The 19721-nt window shown below is 39.8% G+C and overlaps 1 protein-coding gene and 30 non-coding genes across 31 annotated transcripts; 21 read left to right on the top strand and 10 right to left on the bottom strand.

The window, feature by feature from the left end:
* Positions 1-324: 324 nt before the first annotated feature.
* Positions 325-443, top strand: Trnal-caa. The gene is made up of 2 exons: positions 325-362; positions 399-443. It is a non-coding gene; the product is annotated as a tRNA-Leu (tRNA).
* Positions 444-1058: 615 nt separating this feature from the next.
* Trnae-cuc lies at positions 1059-1130 on the bottom strand. The gene has a single exon. It is a non-coding gene; the product is annotated as a tRNA-Glu (tRNA).
* Positions 1131-1784: 654 nt separating this feature from the next.
* On the top strand, positions 1785-1856 carry Trnag-ucc. Its single transcript has one exon. It is a non-coding gene; the product is annotated as a tRNA-Gly (tRNA).
* A 357-nt stretch (positions 1857-2213) lies between these two features.
* On the bottom strand, positions 2214-2285 carry Trnae-cuc. The gene has a single exon. It is a non-coding gene; the product is annotated as a tRNA-Glu (tRNA).
* Positions 2286-2635: 350 nt separating this feature from the next.
* On the top strand, positions 2636-2754 carry Trnal-caa. Its single transcript has 2 exons — positions 2636-2673; positions 2710-2754. It is a non-coding gene; the product is annotated as a tRNA-Leu (tRNA).
* A 397-nt stretch (positions 2755-3151) lies between these two features.
* On the top strand, positions 3152-3223 carry Trnag-ucc. Its single transcript has one exon. It is a non-coding gene; the product is annotated as a tRNA-Gly (tRNA).
* A 358-nt stretch (positions 3224-3581) lies between these two features.
* Positions 3582-3653, bottom strand: Trnae-cuc. The gene has a single exon. It is a non-coding gene; the product is annotated as a tRNA-Glu (tRNA).
* Positions 3654-4003: 350 nt separating this feature from the next.
* On the top strand, positions 4004-4122 carry Trnal-caa. The gene is made up of 2 exons: positions 4004-4041; positions 4078-4122. It is a non-coding gene; the product is annotated as a tRNA-Leu (tRNA).
* A 397-nt stretch (positions 4123-4519) lies between these two features.
* Positions 4520-4591, top strand: Trnag-ucc. The gene has a single exon. It is a non-coding gene; the product is annotated as a tRNA-Gly (tRNA).
* A 358-nt stretch (positions 4592-4949) lies between these two features.
* On the bottom strand, positions 4950-5021 carry Trnae-cuc. Its single transcript has one exon. It is a non-coding gene; the product is annotated as a tRNA-Glu (tRNA).
* A 350-nt stretch (positions 5022-5371) lies between these two features.
* Positions 5372-5490, top strand: Trnal-caa. Its single transcript has 2 exons — positions 5372-5409; positions 5446-5490. It is a non-coding gene; the product is annotated as a tRNA-Leu (tRNA).
* A 185-nt stretch (positions 5491-5675) lies between these two features.
* Positions 5676-5747, top strand: Trnag-ucc. The gene has a single exon. It is a non-coding gene; the product is annotated as a tRNA-Gly (tRNA).
* A 358-nt stretch (positions 5748-6105) lies between these two features.
* Positions 6106-6177, bottom strand: Trnae-cuc. The gene has a single exon. It is a non-coding gene; the product is annotated as a tRNA-Glu (tRNA).
* A 352-nt stretch (positions 6178-6529) lies between these two features.
* On the top strand, positions 6530-6648 carry Trnal-caa. Its single transcript has 2 exons — positions 6530-6567; positions 6604-6648. It is a non-coding gene; the product is annotated as a tRNA-Leu (tRNA).
* A 185-nt stretch (positions 6649-6833) lies between these two features.
* Positions 6834-6905, top strand: Trnag-ucc. Its single transcript has one exon. It is a non-coding gene; the product is annotated as a tRNA-Gly (tRNA).
* A 357-nt stretch (positions 6906-7262) lies between these two features.
* Trnae-cuc lies at positions 7263-7334 on the bottom strand. The gene has a single exon. It is a non-coding gene; the product is annotated as a tRNA-Glu (tRNA).
* Positions 7335-7686: 352 nt separating this feature from the next.
* Trnal-caa lies at positions 7687-7805 on the top strand. Its single transcript has 2 exons — positions 7687-7724; positions 7761-7805. It is a non-coding gene; the product is annotated as a tRNA-Leu (tRNA).
* A 185-nt stretch (positions 7806-7990) lies between these two features.
* On the top strand, positions 7991-8062 carry Trnag-ucc. Its single transcript has one exon. It is a non-coding gene; the product is annotated as a tRNA-Gly (tRNA).
* A 357-nt stretch (positions 8063-8419) lies between these two features.
* On the bottom strand, positions 8420-8491 carry Trnae-cuc. The gene has a single exon. It is a non-coding gene; the product is annotated as a tRNA-Glu (tRNA).
* Positions 8492-8844: 353 nt separating this feature from the next.
* Positions 8845-8963, top strand: Trnal-caa. Its single transcript has 2 exons — positions 8845-8882; positions 8919-8963. It is a non-coding gene; the product is annotated as a tRNA-Leu (tRNA).
* Positions 8964-9148: 185 nt separating this feature from the next.
* On the top strand, positions 9149-9220 carry Trnag-ucc. The gene has a single exon. It is a non-coding gene; the product is annotated as a tRNA-Gly (tRNA).
* Positions 9221-9577: 357 nt separating this feature from the next.
* Trnae-cuc lies at positions 9578-9649 on the bottom strand. The gene has a single exon. It is a non-coding gene; the product is annotated as a tRNA-Glu (tRNA).
* Positions 9650-10000: 351 nt separating this feature from the next.
* On the top strand, positions 10001-10119 carry Trnal-caa. The gene is made up of 2 exons: positions 10001-10038; positions 10075-10119. It is a non-coding gene; the product is annotated as a tRNA-Leu (tRNA).
* Positions 10120-10734: 615 nt separating this feature from the next.
* Trnae-cuc lies at positions 10735-10806 on the bottom strand. Its single transcript has one exon. It is a non-coding gene; the product is annotated as a tRNA-Glu (tRNA).
* A 352-nt stretch (positions 10807-11158) lies between these two features.
* On the top strand, positions 11159-11277 carry Trnal-caa. The gene is made up of 2 exons: positions 11159-11196; positions 11233-11277. It is a non-coding gene; the product is annotated as a tRNA-Leu (tRNA).
* A 185-nt stretch (positions 11278-11462) lies between these two features.
* Positions 11463-11534, top strand: Trnag-ucc. Its single transcript has one exon. It is a non-coding gene; the product is annotated as a tRNA-Gly (tRNA).
* A 780-nt stretch (positions 11535-12314) lies between these two features.
* Positions 12315-12433, top strand: Trnal-caa. The gene is made up of 2 exons: positions 12315-12352; positions 12389-12433. It is a non-coding gene; the product is annotated as a tRNA-Leu (tRNA).
* A 1172-nt stretch (positions 12434-13605) lies between these two features.
* Positions 13606-13677, top strand: Trnag-ucc. Its single transcript has one exon. It is a non-coding gene; the product is annotated as a tRNA-Gly (tRNA).
* Positions 13678-14456: 779 nt separating this feature from the next.
* Trnal-caa lies at positions 14457-14575 on the top strand. Its single transcript has 2 exons — positions 14457-14494; positions 14531-14575. It is a non-coding gene; the product is annotated as a tRNA-Leu (tRNA).
* Positions 14576-14760: 185 nt separating this feature from the next.
* Positions 14761-14832, top strand: Trnag-ucc. The gene has a single exon. It is a non-coding gene; the product is annotated as a tRNA-Gly (tRNA).
* Positions 14833-15836: 1004 nt separating this feature from the next.
* Positions 15837-19685, bottom strand: LOC124342037. The gene is made up of 2 exons (XM_046795008.1): positions 18535-19685; positions 15837-17064 (listed from the first exon to the last, which is right to left on the bottom strand). Exons 1-2 carry the CDS (start codon positions 19683-19685, stop codon positions 15837-15839), a joined length of 2379 nt encoding a protein of 792 aa, XP_046650964.1.
* Positions 19686-19721: the final 36 nt, after the last annotated feature.

Here is a 19721-nt window from a genome sequence, read left to right on the forward strand (position 1 = left end):
CAAATCAATACAACATAATACAATTGTTGTCCTGGTATAAACAGCCTAGGGCAAGGAACTCTTGAATGAGTTAGAAGAGTTTAAATCCCACATATGTAATGCAAAGAAATTTAGCTAGATCTGATGAGGTCATGATGGCCGAGCGGTCTAAGGCACCAGACTCAAGAAAATACATATTCAAAAAAAATACATATTCAAACGCAATACAACGTAATACAATTGTTGTCCTGGTATAAATCGCCTAGGGCAAGGAACTCTTGAATGAGTTAGAAGAGTTTTAATGCAACATTTTTAGGGAAAAAGAATTTAGGTATATCTGATGTGGTCAGGATGGCCGAGCGGTCTAAGGCGCCAGACTCAAGGACATAATCCTTGCTTCAATAAAAGAAGTTGCAGTATTCTGGTCTTCAATGAAGGCGTGGGTTCAAATCCCACTCCTGACAAACATATAATTATCTGAATATACATGATCATCGCATTGCAACATAATTAGAGAGGTTGCTTTGATATAGTGATAGAGAATGCTTAATGTACCACGATACAAGGTCATCAAGTGGTAATACTGGTCGATTTTCTGTAATTTTAAAAGATGTGACAATACGGAAATCATGACGCTAACTTACGTCAAGCGATGGTGGTATAGTGGTTAGCATAGTTGCCTTCCAAGCAATTGACCCGAGTTCGATTCTCGTCCATCCCAGTTTAGCAATCTTGCAATTTCTTATCAGACTAGTCAACCTACGGAATTGAAGTCAATTTACACAAATGTTACTCTTTAGGTAAAATATAGTTGTTCATTTCTTTTTCGTTCACACATGAATAATTGACATCGATGTAATTTCTTATTCCTTGGCGATATTTCTTGCAAAGAAACCATTTTATGAAGGAGTCTCGATGGAAACATGCCGATTTACTTAGTATATCCAATGTACTAGAAAGATTTTGGCTCGTAAGTATGTAAGTTAAGCCAATTGCAATAGTTCTGGAAACGCAGAAACTGTTTGCCAGATGTATTTTACAAAAATGGCCAAAACTTGCAAAATTGTCCAGTTCCTCTTTTCCCATACCGGGAATTGAACCCGGGCCTCCTGGGTGAGAGCCAGGTATCCTAACCACTAGACAATATGGGATGAAATCGCTTGAAAAATACATATTCCAAATCAATACAACATAATACAATTGTTGTCCTGGTATAAACAGCCTAGGGCAAGGAACTCTTGAATGAGTTAGAAGAGTTTAAATCCCACATCTGTAATGCAAAGAAATTTAGCTAGATCTGATGAGGTCATGATGGCCGAGCGGTCTAAGGCACCAGACTCAAGAAAATACATATTCAAAAAAAATACATATTCAAACGCAATACAACGTAATACAATTGTTGTCCTGGTATAAATCGCCTAAGGCAAGGAACTCTTGAATGAGTTAGAAGAGTTTTAATGCCACATTTTTAGGGAAAAAGAATTTAGGTATATCTGATGTGGTCAGGATGGCCGAGAGGTCTAAGGCGCCAGACTCAAGGACATAATCCTTGCTTCAATAAAAGAAGTTGCAGTATTCTGGTCTTCAATGAAGGCGTGGGTTCAAATCACACTCCTGACACACATATAATTATCTGAATATACATGATCATCGCATTGCAACATAATTAGAGAGGTTGCTTTGATATAGTGATAGAGAATGCTTAATGTACCACGATACAAGGTCATCAAGTGGTAATACTGGTCGATTTTCTGTAATTTAAAAAGATGTGACAATACGGAAATCATGAAGCTAACTTACGTCAAGCGATGGTGGTATAGTGGTTAGCATAGTTGCCTTCCAAGCAATTGACCCGAGTTCGATTCTCGGCCATCGCAGTTTAGCAATCTTGCTATTTCTTATCAGACTAGTCAACCTACGGAATTGAAGTCAATTTACACAAGTGTTACTCTTAAGGTAAATATAGTTGTTCATTTCTTTTTCGTTCACACATGAATAATTGACATCGATGTAATTTCTTATTCCTTGGCGATATTTCTTGCAAAGAAACCATTTTATGAAGGAGTCTCGATGGAAACATGCCGATTTACTTAGTATATCCAATGTACTAGAAAGATTTTGGCTCGTAAGTATGTAAGTTAAGCCAATTGCAATAGTTCTGGAAACGCAGAAACTGTTTGCCAGATGTATTTTACAAAAATGGCCAAAACTTGCAAAATTGTCCAGTTCCTCTTTTCCCATACCGGGAATTGAACCCGGGCCTCCTGGGTGAGAGCCAGGTATCCTAACCACTAGACAATATGGGATGAAATCGCTTGAAAAATACATATTCCAAATCAATACAACATAATACAATTGTTGTCCTGGTATAAACAGCCTAGGGCAAGGAACTCTTGAATGAGTTAGAAGAGTTTAAATCCCACATCTGTAATGCAAAGAAATTTAGCTAGATCTGATGAGGTCATGATGGCCAAGCGGTCTAAGGCACCAGACTCAAGAAAATACATATTCAAAAAAAATACATATTCAAACGCAATACAACGTAATACAATTGTTGTCCTGGTATAAATCGCCTAGGGCAAGGAACTCTTGAATGAGTTAGAAGAGTTTTAATGCCACATTTTTAGGGAAAAAGAATTTAGGTATATCTGATGTGGTCAGGATGGCCGAGCGGTCTAAGGCGCCAGACTCAAGGACATAATCCTTGCTTCAATAAAAGAAGTTGCAGTATTCTGGTCTTCAATGAAGGCGTGGGTTCAAATCCCACTCCTGACAAACATATAATTATCTGAATATACATGATCATCGCATTGCAACATAATTAGAGAGGTTGCTTTGATATAGTGATAGAGAATGCTTAATGTACAGTATCTTCCATAAAAATCCGAACGCCATTTTTTTTTAACAGCCCAGTTTAATGTATTTTCCTTTTTTTTTAACTTTCAAGACTTGATATTATGTGTAGAATTAATTATTTTACAAAGTTCATTTATTAGAATTAAGAAGAAATTGCCCAAATATTTTTTAAAAATAAATAAAGAGACGAAGGTGGTCGGATTTTTATGGAAGATACTGTACCACGATACAAGGTCATCAAGTGGTAATACTGGTCGATTTTCTGTAATTTAAAAAGATGTGACAATACGGAAATCATGACGCTAACTTACGTCAAGCGATGGTGGTATAGTGGTTAGCATAGTTGCCTTCCAAGCAATTGACCCGAGTTCGATTCTCGGCCATCGCAGTTTAGCAATCTTGCTATTTCTTATCAGACTAGTCAACCTACGGAATTGAAGTCAATTTACACAAATGTTACTCTTTAGGTAAAATATAGTTGTTCATTTCTTTTTCGTTCACACATGAATAATTGACATCGATGTAATTTCTTATTCCTTGGCGATATTTCTTGCAAAGAAACCATTTTATGAAGGAGTCTCGATGGAAACATGCCGATTTACTTAGTATATCCAATGTACTAGAAAGATTTTGGCTCGTAAGTATGTAAGTTAAGCCAATTGCAATAGTTCTGGAAACGCAGAAACTGTTTGCCAGATGTATTTTACAAAAATGGCCAAAACTTGCAAAATTGTCCAGTTCCTCTTTTCCCATACCGGGAATTGAACCCGGGCCTCCTGGGTGAGAGCCAGGTATCCTAACCACTAGACAATATGGGATGAAATCGCTTGAAAAATACATATTCCAAATCAATACAACATAATACAATTGTTGTCCTGGTATAAACAGCCTAGGGCAAGGAACTCTTGAATGAGTTAGAAGAGTTTAAATCCCACATCTGTAATGCAAAGAAATTTAGCTAGATCTGATGAGGTCATGATGGCCAAGCGGTCTAAGGCACCAGACTCAAGAAAATACATATTCAAAAAAAATACATATTCAAACGCAATACAACGTAATACAATTGTTGTCCTGGTATAAATCGCCTAGGGCAAGGAACTCTTGAATGAGTTAGAAGAGTTTTAATGCCACATTTTTAGGGAAAAAGAATTTAGGTATATCTGATGTGGTCAGGATGGCCGAGCGGTCTAAGGCGCCAGACTCAAGGACATAATCCTTGCTTCAATAAAAGAAGTTGCAGTTTTCTGGTCTTCAATGAAGGCGTGGGTTCAAATCCCACTCCTGACAAACATATAATTATCTGAATATACATGATCATCGCATTGCAACATAATTAGAGAGGTTGCTTTGATATAGTGATAGAGAATGCTTAATGTACAGTATCTTCCATAAAAATCCGAACGCCATTTTTTTTTAACAGCCCAGTTTAATGTATTTTCCTTTTTTTTTAACTTTCAAGACTTGATATTATGTGTAGAATTAATTATTTTACAAAGTTCATTTATTAGAATTAAGAAGAAATTGCCCAAATATTTTTTAAAAATAAATAAAGAGACGAAGGTGGTCGGATTTTTATGGAAGATACTGTACCACGATACAAGGTCATCAAGTGGTAATACTGGTCGATTTTCTGTAATTTAAAAAGATGTGACAATACGGAAATCATGACGCTAACTTACGTCAAGCGATGGTGGTATAGTGGTTAGCATAGTTGCCTTCCAAGCAATTGACCCGAGTTCGATTCTCGGCCATCGCAGTTTAGCAATCTTGCTATTTCTTATCAGACTAGTCAACCTACGGAATTGAAGTCAATTTACACAAATGTTACTCTTTAGGTAAAATATAGTTGTTCATTTCTTTTTCGTTCACACATGAATAATTGACATCGATGTAATTTCTTATTCCTTGGCGATATTTCTTGCAAAGAAACCATTTTATGAAGGAGTCTCGATGGAAACATGCCGATTTACTTAGTATATCCAATGTACTAGAAAGATTTTGGCTCTTAAGTATGTAAGTTAAGCCAATTGCAATAGTTCTGGAAACGCAGAAACTGTTTGCCAGATGTATTTTACAAAAATGGCCAAAACTTGCAAAATTGTCCAGTTCCTCTTTTCCCATACCGGGAATTGAACCCGGGCCTCCTGGGTGAGAGCCAGGTATCCTAACCACTAGACAATATGGGATGAAATCACTTGAAAAATACATATTCCAAATCAATACAACATAATACAATTGTTGTCCTGGTATAAACAGCCTAGGGCAAGGAACTCTTTAATGAGTTAGAAGAGTTTAAATCCCACATCTGTAATGCAAAGAAATTTAGCTAGATCTGATGAGGTCATGATGGCCGAGCGGTCTAAGGCACCAGACTCAAGAAAATACATATTCAAAAAAAATACATATTCAAACGCAATACAACGTAATACAATTGTTGTCCTGGTATAAATCGCCTAAGGCAAGGAACTCTTGAATGAGTTAGAAGAGTTTTAATGCCACATTTTTAGGGAAAAAGAATTTAGGTATATCTGATGTGGTCAGGATGGCCGAGAGGTCTAAGGCGCCAGACTCAAGGACATAATCCTTGCTTCAATAAAAGAAGTTGCAGTATTCTGGTCTTCAATGAAGGCGTGGGTTCAAATCCCACTCCTGACAAACATATAATTATCTGAATATACATGATCATCGCTTTGCAACATAATTAGAGAGGTTGCTTTGATATAGTGATAGAGAATGCTTAATGTACCACGATACAAGGTCATCAAGTGGTAATACTGGTCGATTTTCTGTAATTTAAAAAGATGTGACAATACGGAAATCATGACGCTAACTTACGTCAAGCGATGGTGGTATAGTGGTTAGCATAGTTGCCTTCCAAGCAATTGACCCGAGTTTGATTCTCGGCCATCGCAGTTTAGCAATATTGCTATTTCTTAGCAGACTAGTCAACCTACGGAATTGAAGTCAATTTACACAAATGTTACTCTTTAGTTAAAATATAGTTGTTCATTTCTTTTTCGTTCACACATGAATAATTGACATCGATGTAATTTCTTATTCTTTGGCGATATTTCTTGCATAGAAACCATTTAATGAAGGAGTCTCGATGGAAACATGCCGATTTACTTAGTATATCCAATGTACTAGAAAGATTTTGGCTCGTAAGTATGTAAGTTAAGCCAATTGCAATAGTTCTGGAAACGCAGAAACTGTTTGCCAGATGTATTTTACAAAAATGGCCAAAACTTGCAAAATTGTCCAGTTCCTCTTTTCCCATACCGGGAATTGAAACCGGGCCTCCTGGGTGAGAGCCAGGTATCCTAACCACTAGACAATATGAGATGAAATCGCTTGAAAAATACATATTCCAAATCAATACAACATAATACAATTGTTGTCCTGGTATAAACAGCCTAGGGCAAGGAACTCTTGAATGAGTTAGAAGAGTTTAAATCCCACATCTGTAATGCAAAGAAATTTAGCTAGATCTGATGAGGTCATGATGGCCGAGCGGTCTAAGGCACCAGACTCAAGAAAATACATATTCAAAAAAAAAATACATATTCAAACGCAATACAACGTAATACAATTGTTCTCCTGGTATAAATCGCCTAGGGCAAGGAACTCTTGAATGAGTTAGAAGAGTTTTAATGCCACATTTTTAGGGAAAAAGAATTTAGGTATATCTGATGTGGTCAGGATGGCCGAGCGGTCTAAGGCGCCAGACTCAAGGACATAATCCTTGCTTCAATAAAAGAAGTTGCAGTATTCTGGTCTTCAATGAAGGCGTGGGTTCAAATCCCACTCCTGACAAACATATAATTATCTGAATATACATGGTCATCGCATTGCAACATAATTAGAGAGGTTGCTTTGATATAGTGATAGAGAATGCTTAATGTACCACGATACAAGGTCATCAAGTGGTAATACTGGTCGATTTTCTGTAATTTAAAAAGATGTGACAATACGGAAATCATGACGCTAACTTACGTCAAGCGATGGTGGTATAGTGGTTAGCATAGTTGCCTTCCAAGCAATTGACCCGAGTTCGATTCTCGGCCATCGCAGTTTAGCAATCTTGCTATTTCCTAGCAGACTAGTCAACCTACGGAATTGAAGTCAATTTACACAAGTGTTACTCTTAAGGTAAATATAGTTGTTCATTTCTTTTTCGTTCACACATGAATAATTGACATCGATGTAATTTCTTATTCCTTGGCGATATTTCTTGCAAAGAAACCATTTTATGAAGGAGTCTCGATGGAAACATGCCGATTTACTTAGTATATCCAATGTACTAGAAAGATTTTGGCTCGTAAGTATGTAAGTTAAGCCAATTGCAATAGTTCTGGAAACGCAGAAACTGTTTGCCAGATGTATTTTACAAAAATGGCCAAAACTTGCAAAATTGTCCAGTTCCTCTTTTCCCATACCGGGAATTGAACCCGGGCCTCCTGGGTGAGAGCCAGGTATCCTAACCACTAGACAATATGGGATGAAATCACTTGAAAAATACATATTCCAAATCAATACAACATAATACAATTGTTGTCCTGGTATAAACAGCCTAGGGCAAGGAACTCTTGAATGAGTTAGAAGAGTTTAAATCCCACATCTGTAATGCAAAGAAATTTAGCTAGATCTGATGAGGTCATGATGGCCGAGCGGTCTAAGGCACCAGACTCAAGAAAATACATATTCAAAAAAAAAATACATATTCAAACGCAATACAACGTAATACAATTGTTGTCCTGGTATAAATCGCCTAGGGCAAGGAACTCTTGAATGAGTTAGAAGAGTTTTAATGCCACATTTTTAGGGAAAAAGAATTTAGGTATATCTGATGTGGTCAGGATGGCCGAGCGGTCTAAGGCGCCAGACTCAAGGACATAATCCTTGCTTCAATAAAAGAAGTTGCAGTATTCTGGTCTTCAATGAAGGCGTGGGTTCAAATCCCACTCCTGACAAACATATAATTATCTGAATATACATGGTCATCGCATTGCAACATAATTAGAGAGGTTGCTTTGATATAGTGATAGAGAATGCTTAATGTACCACGATACAAGGTCATCAAGTGGTAATACTGGTCGATTTTCTGTAATTTAAAAAGATGTGACAATACGGAAATCATGACGCTAACTTACGTCAAGCGATGGTGGTATAGTGGTTAGCATAGTTGCCTTCCAAGCAATTGACCCGAGTTCGATTCTCGGCCATCGCAGTTTAGCAATCTTGCTATTTCCTAGCAGACTAGTCAACCTACGGAATTGAAGTCAATTTACACAAGTGTTACTCTTAAGGTAAATATAGTTGTTCATTTCTTTTTCGTTCACACATGAATAATTGACATCGATGTAATTTCTTATTCCTTGGCGATATTTCTTGCAAAGAAACCATTTTATGAAGGAGTCTCGATGGAAACATGCCGATTTACTTAGTATATCCAATGTACTAGAAAGATTTTGGCTCGTAAGTATGTAAGTTAAGCCAATTGCAATAGTTCTGGAAACGCAGAAACTGTTTGCCAGATGTATTTTACAAAAATGGCCAAAACTTGCAAAATTGTCCAGTTCCTCTTTTCCCATACCGGGAATTGAACCCGGGCCTCCTGGGTGAGAGCCAGGTATCCTAACCACTAGACAATATGGGATGAAATCACTTGAAAAATACATATTCCAAATCAATACAACATAATACAATTGTTGTCCTGGTATAAACAGCCTAGGGCAAGGAACTCTTGAATGAGTTAGAAGAGTTTAAATCCCACATCTGTAATGCAAAGAAATTTAGCTAGATCTGATGAGGTCATGATGGCCGAGCGGTCTAAGGCACCAGACTCAAGAAAATACATATTCAAAAAAAAAAATACATATTCAAACGCAATACAACGTAATACAATTGTTGTCCTGGTATAAATCGCCTAGGGCAAGGAACTCTTGAATGAGTTAGAAGAGTTTTAATGCCACATTTTTACGGAAAAAGAATTTAGGTATATCTGATGTGGTCAGGATGGCCGAGCGGTCTAAGGCGCCAGACTCAAGGACATAATCCTTGCTTCAATAAAAGAAGTTGCAGTATTCTGGTCTTCAATGAAGGCGTGGGTTCAAATCCCACTCCTGACAAACATATAATTATCTGAATATACATGATCATCGCATTGCAACATAATTAGAGAGGTTGCTTTGATATAGTGATAGAGAATGCTTAATGTACCACGATACAAGGTCATCAAGTGGTAATACCGGTCGATTTTCTGTAATTTAAAAAGATGTGACAATACGGAAATCATGACGCTAACTTACGTCAAGCGATGGTGGTATAGTGGTTAGCATAGTTGCCTTCCAAGCAATTAACCCGAGTTCGATTCTCGGCCATCGCAGTTTAGCAATCTTGCTATTTCTTATCAGACTAGTCAACCTACGGAATTGAAGTCAATTTACACAAGTGTTACTCTTAAGGTAAATATAGTTGTTCATTTCTTTTTCGTTCACACATGAATAATTGACATCGATGTAATTTCTTATTCCTTGGCGATATTTCTTGCAAAGAAACCATTTTATGAAGGAGTCTCGATGGAAACATGCCGATTTACTTAGTATATCCAATGTACTAGAAAGATTTTGGCTCGTAAGTATGTAAGTTAAGCCAATTGCAATAGTTCTGGAAACGCAGAAACTGTTTGCCAGATGTATTTTACAAAAATGGCCAAAACTTGCAAAATTGTCCAGTTACTCTTTTCCCATACCGGGAATTGAACCCGGGCCTCCTGGGTGAGAGCCAGGTATCCTAACCACTAGACAATATGGGATGAAATCACTTGAAAAATACATATTCCAAATCAATACAACATAATACAATTGTTGTCCTGGTATAAACAGCCTAGGGCAAGGAACTCTTGAATGAGTTAGAAGAGTTTAAATCCCACATCTGTAATGCAAAGAAATTTAGCTAGATCTGATGAGGTCATGATGGCCGAGCGGTCTAAGGCACCAGACTCAAGAAAATACATATTCAAAAAAAAATACATATTCAAACGCAATACAACGTAATACAATTGTTGTCCTGGTATAAATCGCCTAGGGCAAGGAACTCTTGAATGAGTTAGAAGAGTTTTAATGCCACATTTTTAGGGAAAAAGAATTTAGGTATATCTGATGTGGTCAGGATGGCCGAGCGGTCTAAGGCGCCAGACTCAAGGACATAATCCTTGCTTCAATAAAAGAAGTTGCAGTATTCTGGTCTTCAATGAAGGCGTGGGTTCAAATCCCACTCCTGACAAACATATAATTATCTGAATATACATGATCATCGCATTGCAACATAATTAGAGAGGTTGCTTTGATATAGTGATAGAGAATGCTTAATGTACCACGATACAAGGTCATCAAGTGGTAATACTGGTCGATTTTCTGTAATTTAAAAAGATGCGACAATACGGAAATCATGACGCTAACTTACGTCAAGCGATGGTGGTATAGTGGTTAGCATAGTTGCCATCCAAGCAATTGACCCGAGTTTGATTCTCGGCCATCGCAGTTTAGCAATATTGCTATTTCTTAGCAGACTAGTCAACCTACGGAATTGAAGTCAATTTACACAAATGTTACTCTTTAGTTAAAATATAGTTGTTCATTTCTTTTTCGTTCACACATGAATAATTGACATCGATGTAATTTCTTATTCCTTGGCGATATTTCTTGCAAAGAAATCATTTAATGAAGGAGTCTCGATGGAAACATGCCGATTTACTTAGTATATCCAATGTACTAGAAAGATTTTGGCTCGTAAGTATGTAAGTTAAGCCAATTGCAATAGTTCTGGAAACGCAGAAACTGTTTGCCAGATGTATTTTACAAAAATGGCCAAAACTTGCAAAATTGTCCAGTTCCTCTTTTCCCATACCGGGAATTGAAACCGGGCCTCCTGGGTGAGAGCCAGGTATCCTAACCACTAGACAATATGGGATGAAATCGCTTGAAAAATACATATTCCAAATCGATACAACATAATACAATTGTTGTCCTGGTATAAACAGCCTAGGGCAAGGAACTCTTGAATGAGTTAGAAGAGTTTAAATCCCACATATGTAATGCAAAGAAATTTAGCTAGATCTGATGAGGTCATGATGGCCGAGCGGTCTAAGGCACCAGACTCAAGAAAATACATATTCAAAAAAAAAATACATATTCAAACGCAATACAACGTAATACAATTGTTGTCCTGGTATAAATCGCCTAGGGCAAGGAACTCTTGAATGAGTTAGAAGAGTTTTAATGCCACATTTTTAGGGAAAAAGAATTTAGGTATATCTGATGTGGTCAGGATGGCCGAGCGGTCTAAGGCGCCAGACTCAAGGACATAATCCTTGCTTCAATAAAAGAAGTTGCAGTATTCTGGTCTTCAATGAAGGCGTGGGTTCAAATCCCACTCCTGACAAACATATAATTATCTGAATATACATGATCATCGCATTGCAACATAATTAGAGAGGTTGCTTTGATATAGTGATAGAGAATGCTTAATGTACCACGATACAAGGTCATCAAGTGGTAATACTGGTCGATTTTCTGTAATTTAAAAAGATGTGACAATACGGAAATCATGACGCTAACTTACGTCAAGCGATGGTGGTATAGTGGTTAGCATAGTTGCCTTCCAAGCAATTGACCCGAGTTCGATTCTCGGCCATCGCAGTTTAGCAATCTTGCTATTTCTTATCAGACTAGTCAACCTACGGAATTGAAGTCAATTTACACAAATGTTACTCTTTAGGTAAAATATAGTTGTTCATTTCTTTTTCGTTCACACATGAATAATTGACATCGATGTAATTTCTTATTCCTTGGCGATATTTCTTGCAAAGAAACCATTTTATGAAAGAGTCTCGATGGAAACATGCCGATTTACTTAGTATATCCAATGTACTAGAAAGATTTTGGCTCGTAAGTATGTAAGTTAAGCCAATTGCAATAGTTCTGGAAACGCAGAAACTGTTTGCCAGATGTATTTTACAAAAATGGCCAAAACTTGCAAAATTGTCCAGTTCCTCTTTTCCCATACCGGGAATTGAATCCGGGCCTCCTGGGTGAGAGCCAGGTATCCTAACCACTACACAATATGGGATGAAATCGCTTGAAAAATACATATTCCAAATCAATACAACATAATACAATTGTTGTCCTGGTATAAACAGCCTAGGGCAAGGAACTCTTGAATGAGTTAGAAGAGTTTAAATCCCACATCTGTAATGCAAAGAAATTTAGCTAGATCTGATGAGGTCATGATGGCCGAGCGGTCTAAGGCACCAGACTCAAGAAAATACATATTCAAAAAAAATACATATTCAAACGCAATACAACGTAATACAATTGTTGTCCTGGTATAAATCGCCTAGGGCAAGGAACTCTTGAATGAGTTAGAAGAGTTTTAATGCCACATTTTTAGGGAAAAAGAATTTAGGTATATCTGATGTGGTCAGGATGGCCGAGCGGTCTAAGGCGCCAGACTCAAGGACATAATCCTTGCTTCAATAAAAGAAGTTGCAGTATTCTGGTCTTCAATGAAGGCGTGGGTTAAAATCCCACTCCTGACAAACATATAATTATCTGAATATACATGATCATCGCATTGCAACATAATTAGAGAGGTTGCTTTGATATAGTGATAGAGAATGCTTAATGTACCACGATACAAGGTCATCAAGTGGTAATACTGGTCGATTTTCTGTAATTTAACAAGCAATCCACCACTCAAGTGCACCAAATCCATGGACCCCACTTTTTTTTCCCATTCCGCTATGGGACCTAAAAATCTGAAATAATTCAGGCATGTCCAGTTTTTTACTCCGGATTCACCTGTGTTTGCAGAATTTAAATATTCCCTGCCGTTTGGGAGATATTTAATGTTAAAGTTTGGGTTTTTTCAAATTTTAACAATTTTGGGGGGTCTTTGGTATCGCTTTCTGGGTAAATGCTAACATTAAAAAAAAAACAAATTCTTCCAAAAGTTTGCTCGTCCATCCCTCAATACGAATCCAAAAGGAATTTACATTCTAGACTAGATTGGCCGAGTTATTCCCAATCTAGTAAAGTGTAATTTTTACAAGTTTCCCACCAAGCCTAGTCGCCATTTTTTATCACTCTCCCTCGCGTTCCTGGCGGATGACAGCCCAAGCTACGCTTTCCTGGCCTTCACTTTAGACCGGGGGACATACTGTAGGCCCTTTCATATAGTCTAGTGGCCGGCAATATGAAGCCCGAGGTGCAGAAAACTCGTATGCTTCGGCTGTCATCCACCAGGAACGCGAGGGAGAGTGATAAAAAATGGCGACTAGGCTTGGTGGGAAACTTGTAAAAATTACACTTTACTAGATTGGGAATAACTCGGCCAATCTAATCTAGAATGTAAATTCCTTTTGGATTCGTATTGAGGGATGGACGAGCAAACTTTTGGGAGAATTTGTTTTTTTTTAAATGTTAGCATTTACCCAGAAAGCGATACCAAAGACCCCCCAAAATTGTTAAAATTTGAAAAAACCCAAACTTTAACATTAAATATCTCCCAAACGGCAGGGAATATTTAAATTCTGCAAACACAGGTGAATCCGGAGTAAAAAACTGGATATGCCTGAATTATTTCAGATTTTTAGGTCCCATAGCGGAATGGGAAAAAAAAGTGGGGTCCATGGATTTGGTGCACTTGAGTGGTGGATTGCTTGTTAAAAAGATGTGACAATACGGAAATCATGACGCTATCTTACGTCAAGCGATGGTGGTATAGTGGTTAGCATAGTTGCCTTCCAAGCAATTGACCCGAGTTCGATTCTCGGCCATCGCAGTTTAGCAATCTTGCTATTTTTAGCAGACTAGTCAACCTACGGAATTGAAGTCAATTTACACAAATGGTACTCTTTAGGTAAAAATATAGTTGTTCATTTCTTTTTCGTTCGAACATGAATTATTGACATAGATGTCATTTCTTATTCCTTGGCGATATTTCTTGCAAAGAAACCATTTTATGAAGGAGTCTCGATGGAAACATGCCGATGTACTTAGTATATCCAATGTACTAGAAATATTTTGGCTCGTAAGTATGTAAGTTAAGCCGATTGCAATAGTTCTGGAAACGCAGAAACTGTTTGCAAGATGTATTTGACAAAAATGGCCAAAACTTGCAAAATTGTCCAGTTCCTCTTTTCCCATACCGGGAATTGAACCCGGTCCTCCTGGGTGAGAGCCAGGTATCCTAACCACGAGACAATATTGGATGAAATCGCTTGAAAAATACATATTTCAAATCAATACAACATAATACAATTGTTGTCCTGGTATAAACAGCCTAGGGCAAGGAACTCTTGAATGAGTTAGAAGAGTTTAAATCCCACATCTGTAATGCAAAGAAATTTAGCTAGATCTGATGAGGTCATGATGGCCGAGCGGTCTAAGGCACCAGACTCAAGAAAATACATATTCAAAAAAATACATACTCAAACGCAATACAACGTAATACAATTGTTGTCCTGGTATAAATCGCCTAGGGCAAGGAACTCTTGAATGAGTTAGAAGAGTTTTAATGCCACATTTTTAGGGAGAAAGAATTTAGGTATATTTGATGTGGTCAGGATGGCCGAGCGGTCTAAGGCGCCAGACTCAAGGACATAATCCTTGCTTCAATAAAAGAAGTTGCAGTATTCTGGTCTTCAATGAAGGCGTGGGTTCAAATCCCACTCCTGACAAACATATAATTATCTGAATATACATGATCATCGCATTGCAACATAATTAGAGAGGTTGCTTTGATATAGTGATAGAGAATGCTTAATGTACCACGATACAAGGTCATCAAGTGGTAATACTGGTCGATTTTCTGTAATTTAAAAAGATGTGACAATACGGAAATCATGACGCTAACTTACGTCAAGCGATGGTGGTATAGTGGTTAGCATAGTTGCCTTCCAAGCAATTGACCCGAGTTCGATTCTCGGCCATCGCAGTTTAGCAATCTTGCTATTTCTTATCATACTAGTCAACCTACGGAATTGAAGTCAATTTACACAAGTGTTACTCTTCAGGTAAAATATAGTTGTTCATTTCTTTTTCGTTCACACATGAATAATTGACATCGATGTAATTTCTTATTCCTTGGCGATATTTCTTGCAAAGAAACCATTTTATGAAGGAGTCTCGATGGAAGCATGCCGATTTACTTAGTATATCCAATGTACTAGAAAGATTTTGGCTCGTAAGTATGTAAGTTAAGCCAATTGCAATAGTTCTGGAAACGCAGAAACTGTTTGCCAGATGTATTTTACAAAAATGGCCAAAACTTGCAAAATTAGTAAATTGCTCGAGGTCGCGAAGCGACCGAAGAGCAGTTATGATTGTATGTATAATAAAGCGAGACCTTAACTTATAGTGTTGACACTTGTATTTAGCCCTTTCAACGCAAACAAAAAACAAAAGAATAACGATATGGTCCGCCTCAGGACCTCAACGCCCCCTTTATCCTCAGACCTTTAAGGCTCGGGAAATCTTCTCAGGGCCGCTGATCCGAAAGAGTAGGCCAACTCTTCACCTTTTATGCTGGTTACTGCCAAATCCTCTTCCTCTGAAAGGAATGAAGAAAAACAACGATTAATAAAGTTAGGAGCGGGTTGGGGGGGTACCTTAACCTAAGTTAAGGTCTCGCTTTATTATACATACAATCATAACTGCTCTTCGGTCGCTTCGCGACCTCGAGCAATTTACTAATTGCATGTAAATCGCTCGACCTTAACTTATAGTGACTTCAAAGCACGTTAACCAGCCAAACCACTGGCACCACCTAGCACTTGGCTAGCCACGCTTTCTTTCTCGATTGGCCGACTGTAATGCTTGGCGAATACGCTTTCGGACGACCAGTTGCCCGAACGCAAAATTGTTTCGATTGATAAACCCGTCGCCACCGCCTTAGATGCGGCCGCCCCACGGGTGGAATGCGCTGAATAAATTGACGTGTCAATTCCTGCGTCGCCCAGAAAATCTTTGATCCATCTGGCCACCGTTGAAGCGCCGATCGGGGCGTGGGGGGGATTTAATGCTTAACATAAGATTAGAGTTAGAATCATTCCTGAACTTGCGTGTTTCTTTACAATAATAATCAAGACACGAGACTGGACAGACGTTTGACAAAACCGTGAGCTTTTTTAAGGAGAAGATCGCTCCTGCTGAGCTAGGTGTCTGCGACTTTCTGAGCTTTGACAAGGCGAACTTCACTGCCGGCCCTGAGAAAACCATAGACGAAAAATCAATAGATGCAATCTCCGAAACTCTAAACAAGGAAGTGAGAGCCAACAAAATTACTAATTTCTTAGATAAAACTGCTAGGCTCAACCCGCTATCGGGGCCTAGCGACTCGATATAATCCAAAACTGTATCTGTGCTCCAAAACCCAGTATACTTTGGTTTGGGAGGGGAAGAATTAAAAATTCCTTGCATCAGTTTGACAACCAGAGGGTGTTTACCTACATCCCAGCCCTCTATCTTTTCCAGCGTACCGGACAACATTGACCGATACACATTTATTGACCTGTACGCTTTACCTTCTTCGAAAAGATCCGATAAAAATTTCAAAATCAAATTTAGAGTAGGAGACAAGGGATTTTCACTCCTCTTAGAGCACCAATGGAACCAAACGTTCCAGGCACTTTTGTAAGTAGCTGATGTGGTTTCGCGATTGCTGGCCAGGAGTAATTGCACCACTCCCTCCGAAAGGCCTCGGTTTTCATATCGTCGCCTGATAAGATCCATGCGGCCAACAGGAGGGACCCTCGCACTAGGAGTGGGTGGCTGGTGCCCGTCGCGTCCAGCAACAGGTCCTCGCTCGGTATCAAAATGCGGGCCGGCCGACAGGACAGCTCCAAAATCGTTGGCCACCACGGCTGAGACGGCCACACTGGGGTTACCATCAGCACGTCCGCTCTGTCCCTCCTGATCTTGATCAAGCATCGGTGGATCAGATTGAACGGGGGAAACGCGTATCCTTTCAGATTCTTCCAATTCTGAGTGAAAGCGTCCAACGCCACCGATTCCGGCTGGGGTTTCCAGCTCATAAACCGCGCCACTTGCCGGTTCCAATGGGATGCAAATAAATCCACTTCCGGTGCCCACAGTTCCGACAGCTGGGAAAAGATGGACGTCTTGAGCTTCCAGTCGCTGGACTCCCGTTTCCATCTGGATTGCAGATCTGCGAGAGAATTCAATATTCCAGGGAGATGAACTGCGTGGACCGAAATTTTTCTACTCTCGCACCAACACATAATGTCCGCCGCTATATCGTTAAGACTTTTCGAACGCGTCCCTCCGGCTTTGTTTACATAACAAACGGCCGTGGAGTTATCCATCATTAAACGAATAGAAATTCCCTCCAATTGACTAGTGAAGGCTTTGAGAGAGTATAATGCCGCAAGAAGCTCTAATTCATTGATATGCCTCAGCCTATCTGCTTCCGTCCAAGGGCCCCTTGTCGAGACCCCATTAAGCACGCCACCCCACCCTGAGTTTGATGCATCCGAATAGATGGTCAGATCGGGATCCACCGCCAACATTGGCTTTCCGTTATATTTACTCAAATTAGCAACCCACCAGGACAAATTAATTTTAGAGCCGTTGTCTAATAAAACCAAAGAATTTAAATTATTTTCGAACCGGACGCAACCATCAATATAGAGCCTCTGCAACTCTCTATAATGGGACTGGGCAAAAGGAACGGCCTTGATCGCCCAAGCAAAAAGACCGAGGACTTTAGCAATCTCCCGTAAAGGTGCGGAACTTTTCGAAAACAAATTTTGACACAGACGAATGATTTCGTCAACTTTTTCCGCGCGTAAGGAAAGTGACAGGTTACGCGAGTCTACAATAAACCCCAGGAATTCGATTACTTGGTGGGGGGTGCCGATAGATTTCTCTACATTTATCACAAAACCACATTTTTCTAAAAGCTCCGTGGCAACCAAAAATTCCCGCTCCGCCTCCTTTTTGCAAGAATTTAATAGCAAAATGTCGTCTAAATAGATGACAAGACGAAAACCTTGGGACCGTAGGAAGGTCACAATAGGTTTAAGAATTTTAGTAAATAAAAAGGGGGCGGATGTCAGACCGAAGGCTAGCGTTTTGAATTGGAAAAGTTGCCCCCCCCCCCCACCTGATTTGAATAAATTTTCTGTCCTCTTGGTGAAGAGGCACGGTAAGATATGCGTCCTTCAGATCAATTTTTGTAAAAAAATCGTCGGGGCGAATGATCTCTTGTAAAGAACTAACCCCTTCCATCTTAAAATGAGGGGAACAGACAAATTTATTTAAAGCTTTCAAGTTTACTATCGGCCTAAACCCACCCGATTTTTTGGGAATAATAAACACCCCACTGACAAAACATTGTTCCGATTCTTCAACCGGCTCAATAGCTTCTTTTCTTACAAGATCCTGAATTTCTTGATTACAGAGCGCCCATTGACTCTCCCCCATTTCCATGTTGCTTTGGTTACGAGCTTGAAACGGGCTCGCCAAAAACTCTAACTTTACACCATGACTGATGCTTTGTAAGACCCAGGGATCACTCGACAAACATTTCCAGGAATCAACAAAATGTCTTAATCTACCTCCCACAATGGGCGGAGAATCTAAGGAATAATTAGGTACTAAAGATAAATTTTCCGACCTGATTGAGTGGTTTCCTCTGCTCCTGTTAAAGGTGCCGGATGAGCCGCCGTTATAGCCGTTGCTATAGCCTCCTTGACCGAAATTTCCTCCACGATGAGATCTTGATGAGGTGCCACGATAACCGCTGCTGCCCGCTCTAGGCCTTGATGACGAGCTATGGCTGCTACTAATGCTTCTAAGAGTTTGGTCGTCTGTTGCCTCCTTCACCATGTTCTTGATGAAGTGTCGACCAAAAAGCGAAGCGCACTCCCGCGGCTTGAAACGGTGGGGCTCCTTCAACAAGGAGAGAAATTTCGGATCCGAAACTTTCAGCAAATTTTCCCGTTGGCTGGTAGTCACATTGTGAAACGTGTGGCCCCAGAGACGCAGGGCCGTATCTGCTGCTTCTGCCAATGGAGAATCTCTCAAATCTGCGGATTCCGCAATTTTTTCTCTCAGGAATAAAAGCGGACGCGCTACATCCAAAATTTTGTACTGTTCAGCTTTCAGGGACCTTTCCGTAGCCTCCGCCTTGGACATCTCTGGAGTTTTAATGTCTTTGAAGCGGCGAGAAAAAGAAGAGTCTACCTGGGGACAAACTAAATCAAAACCAGAGTTAGGGAAACTCGGAATGAAACTATCACGAAGATTTCTGGCTTCCGGCGCGCTTAAAGAGGTTGTCATCCAGTTCCTGAAGACCTTCATTCTCTTCCTGGCCACCGTGAATTTGAACTGCTTCGATTCTTGACCCGGCGGCTGAACTGGCTGCCTATCTCCTGGCTGCTCATCTCCTGGCTGCTGCCCATCTGCCGGTTGTCCATCTCTTGGCTGATTTTGTTGAGCTCGCCGTTCTTCTGACTGCTCTCTCCTTAAACGATCTTCTTCCACGATTCGCTCCAACCTTTCTCTAGACCGTTCCCTCCGTTCACGCTCCAACCTCTCCTGTTCTGCCTCGTCTGGAGCTCGAGATCCGCGACGTGGGCTGCGAGAACGATCCGGCCGATCTTGGGCTGGACGACGCTCCCGTCTTGAACGACGAGAACGGCGAGAGGCTGAAGAATCACTTTCCGAAGATGACGAAGTTGAACTATCTGACGGCATGACCGTTTTGCGTAAGAGCCGAAAAGCGTCTGAGGATAAAGGGGGCGTTGAGGTCCTGAGGCGGACCATATCGTTATTCTTTTGTTTTTTGTTTGCGTTGAAACG

This window comes from Daphnia pulicaria, chromosome 6 (assembly GCF_021234035.1).
Source record: "Daphnia pulicaria isolate SC F1-1A chromosome 6, SC_F0-13Bv2, whole genome shotgun sequence".
In the NCBI taxonomy this organism is placed as follows: Eukaryota; Metazoa; Arthropoda; class Branchiopoda; order Diplostraca; family Daphniidae; genus Daphnia; species Daphnia pulicaria.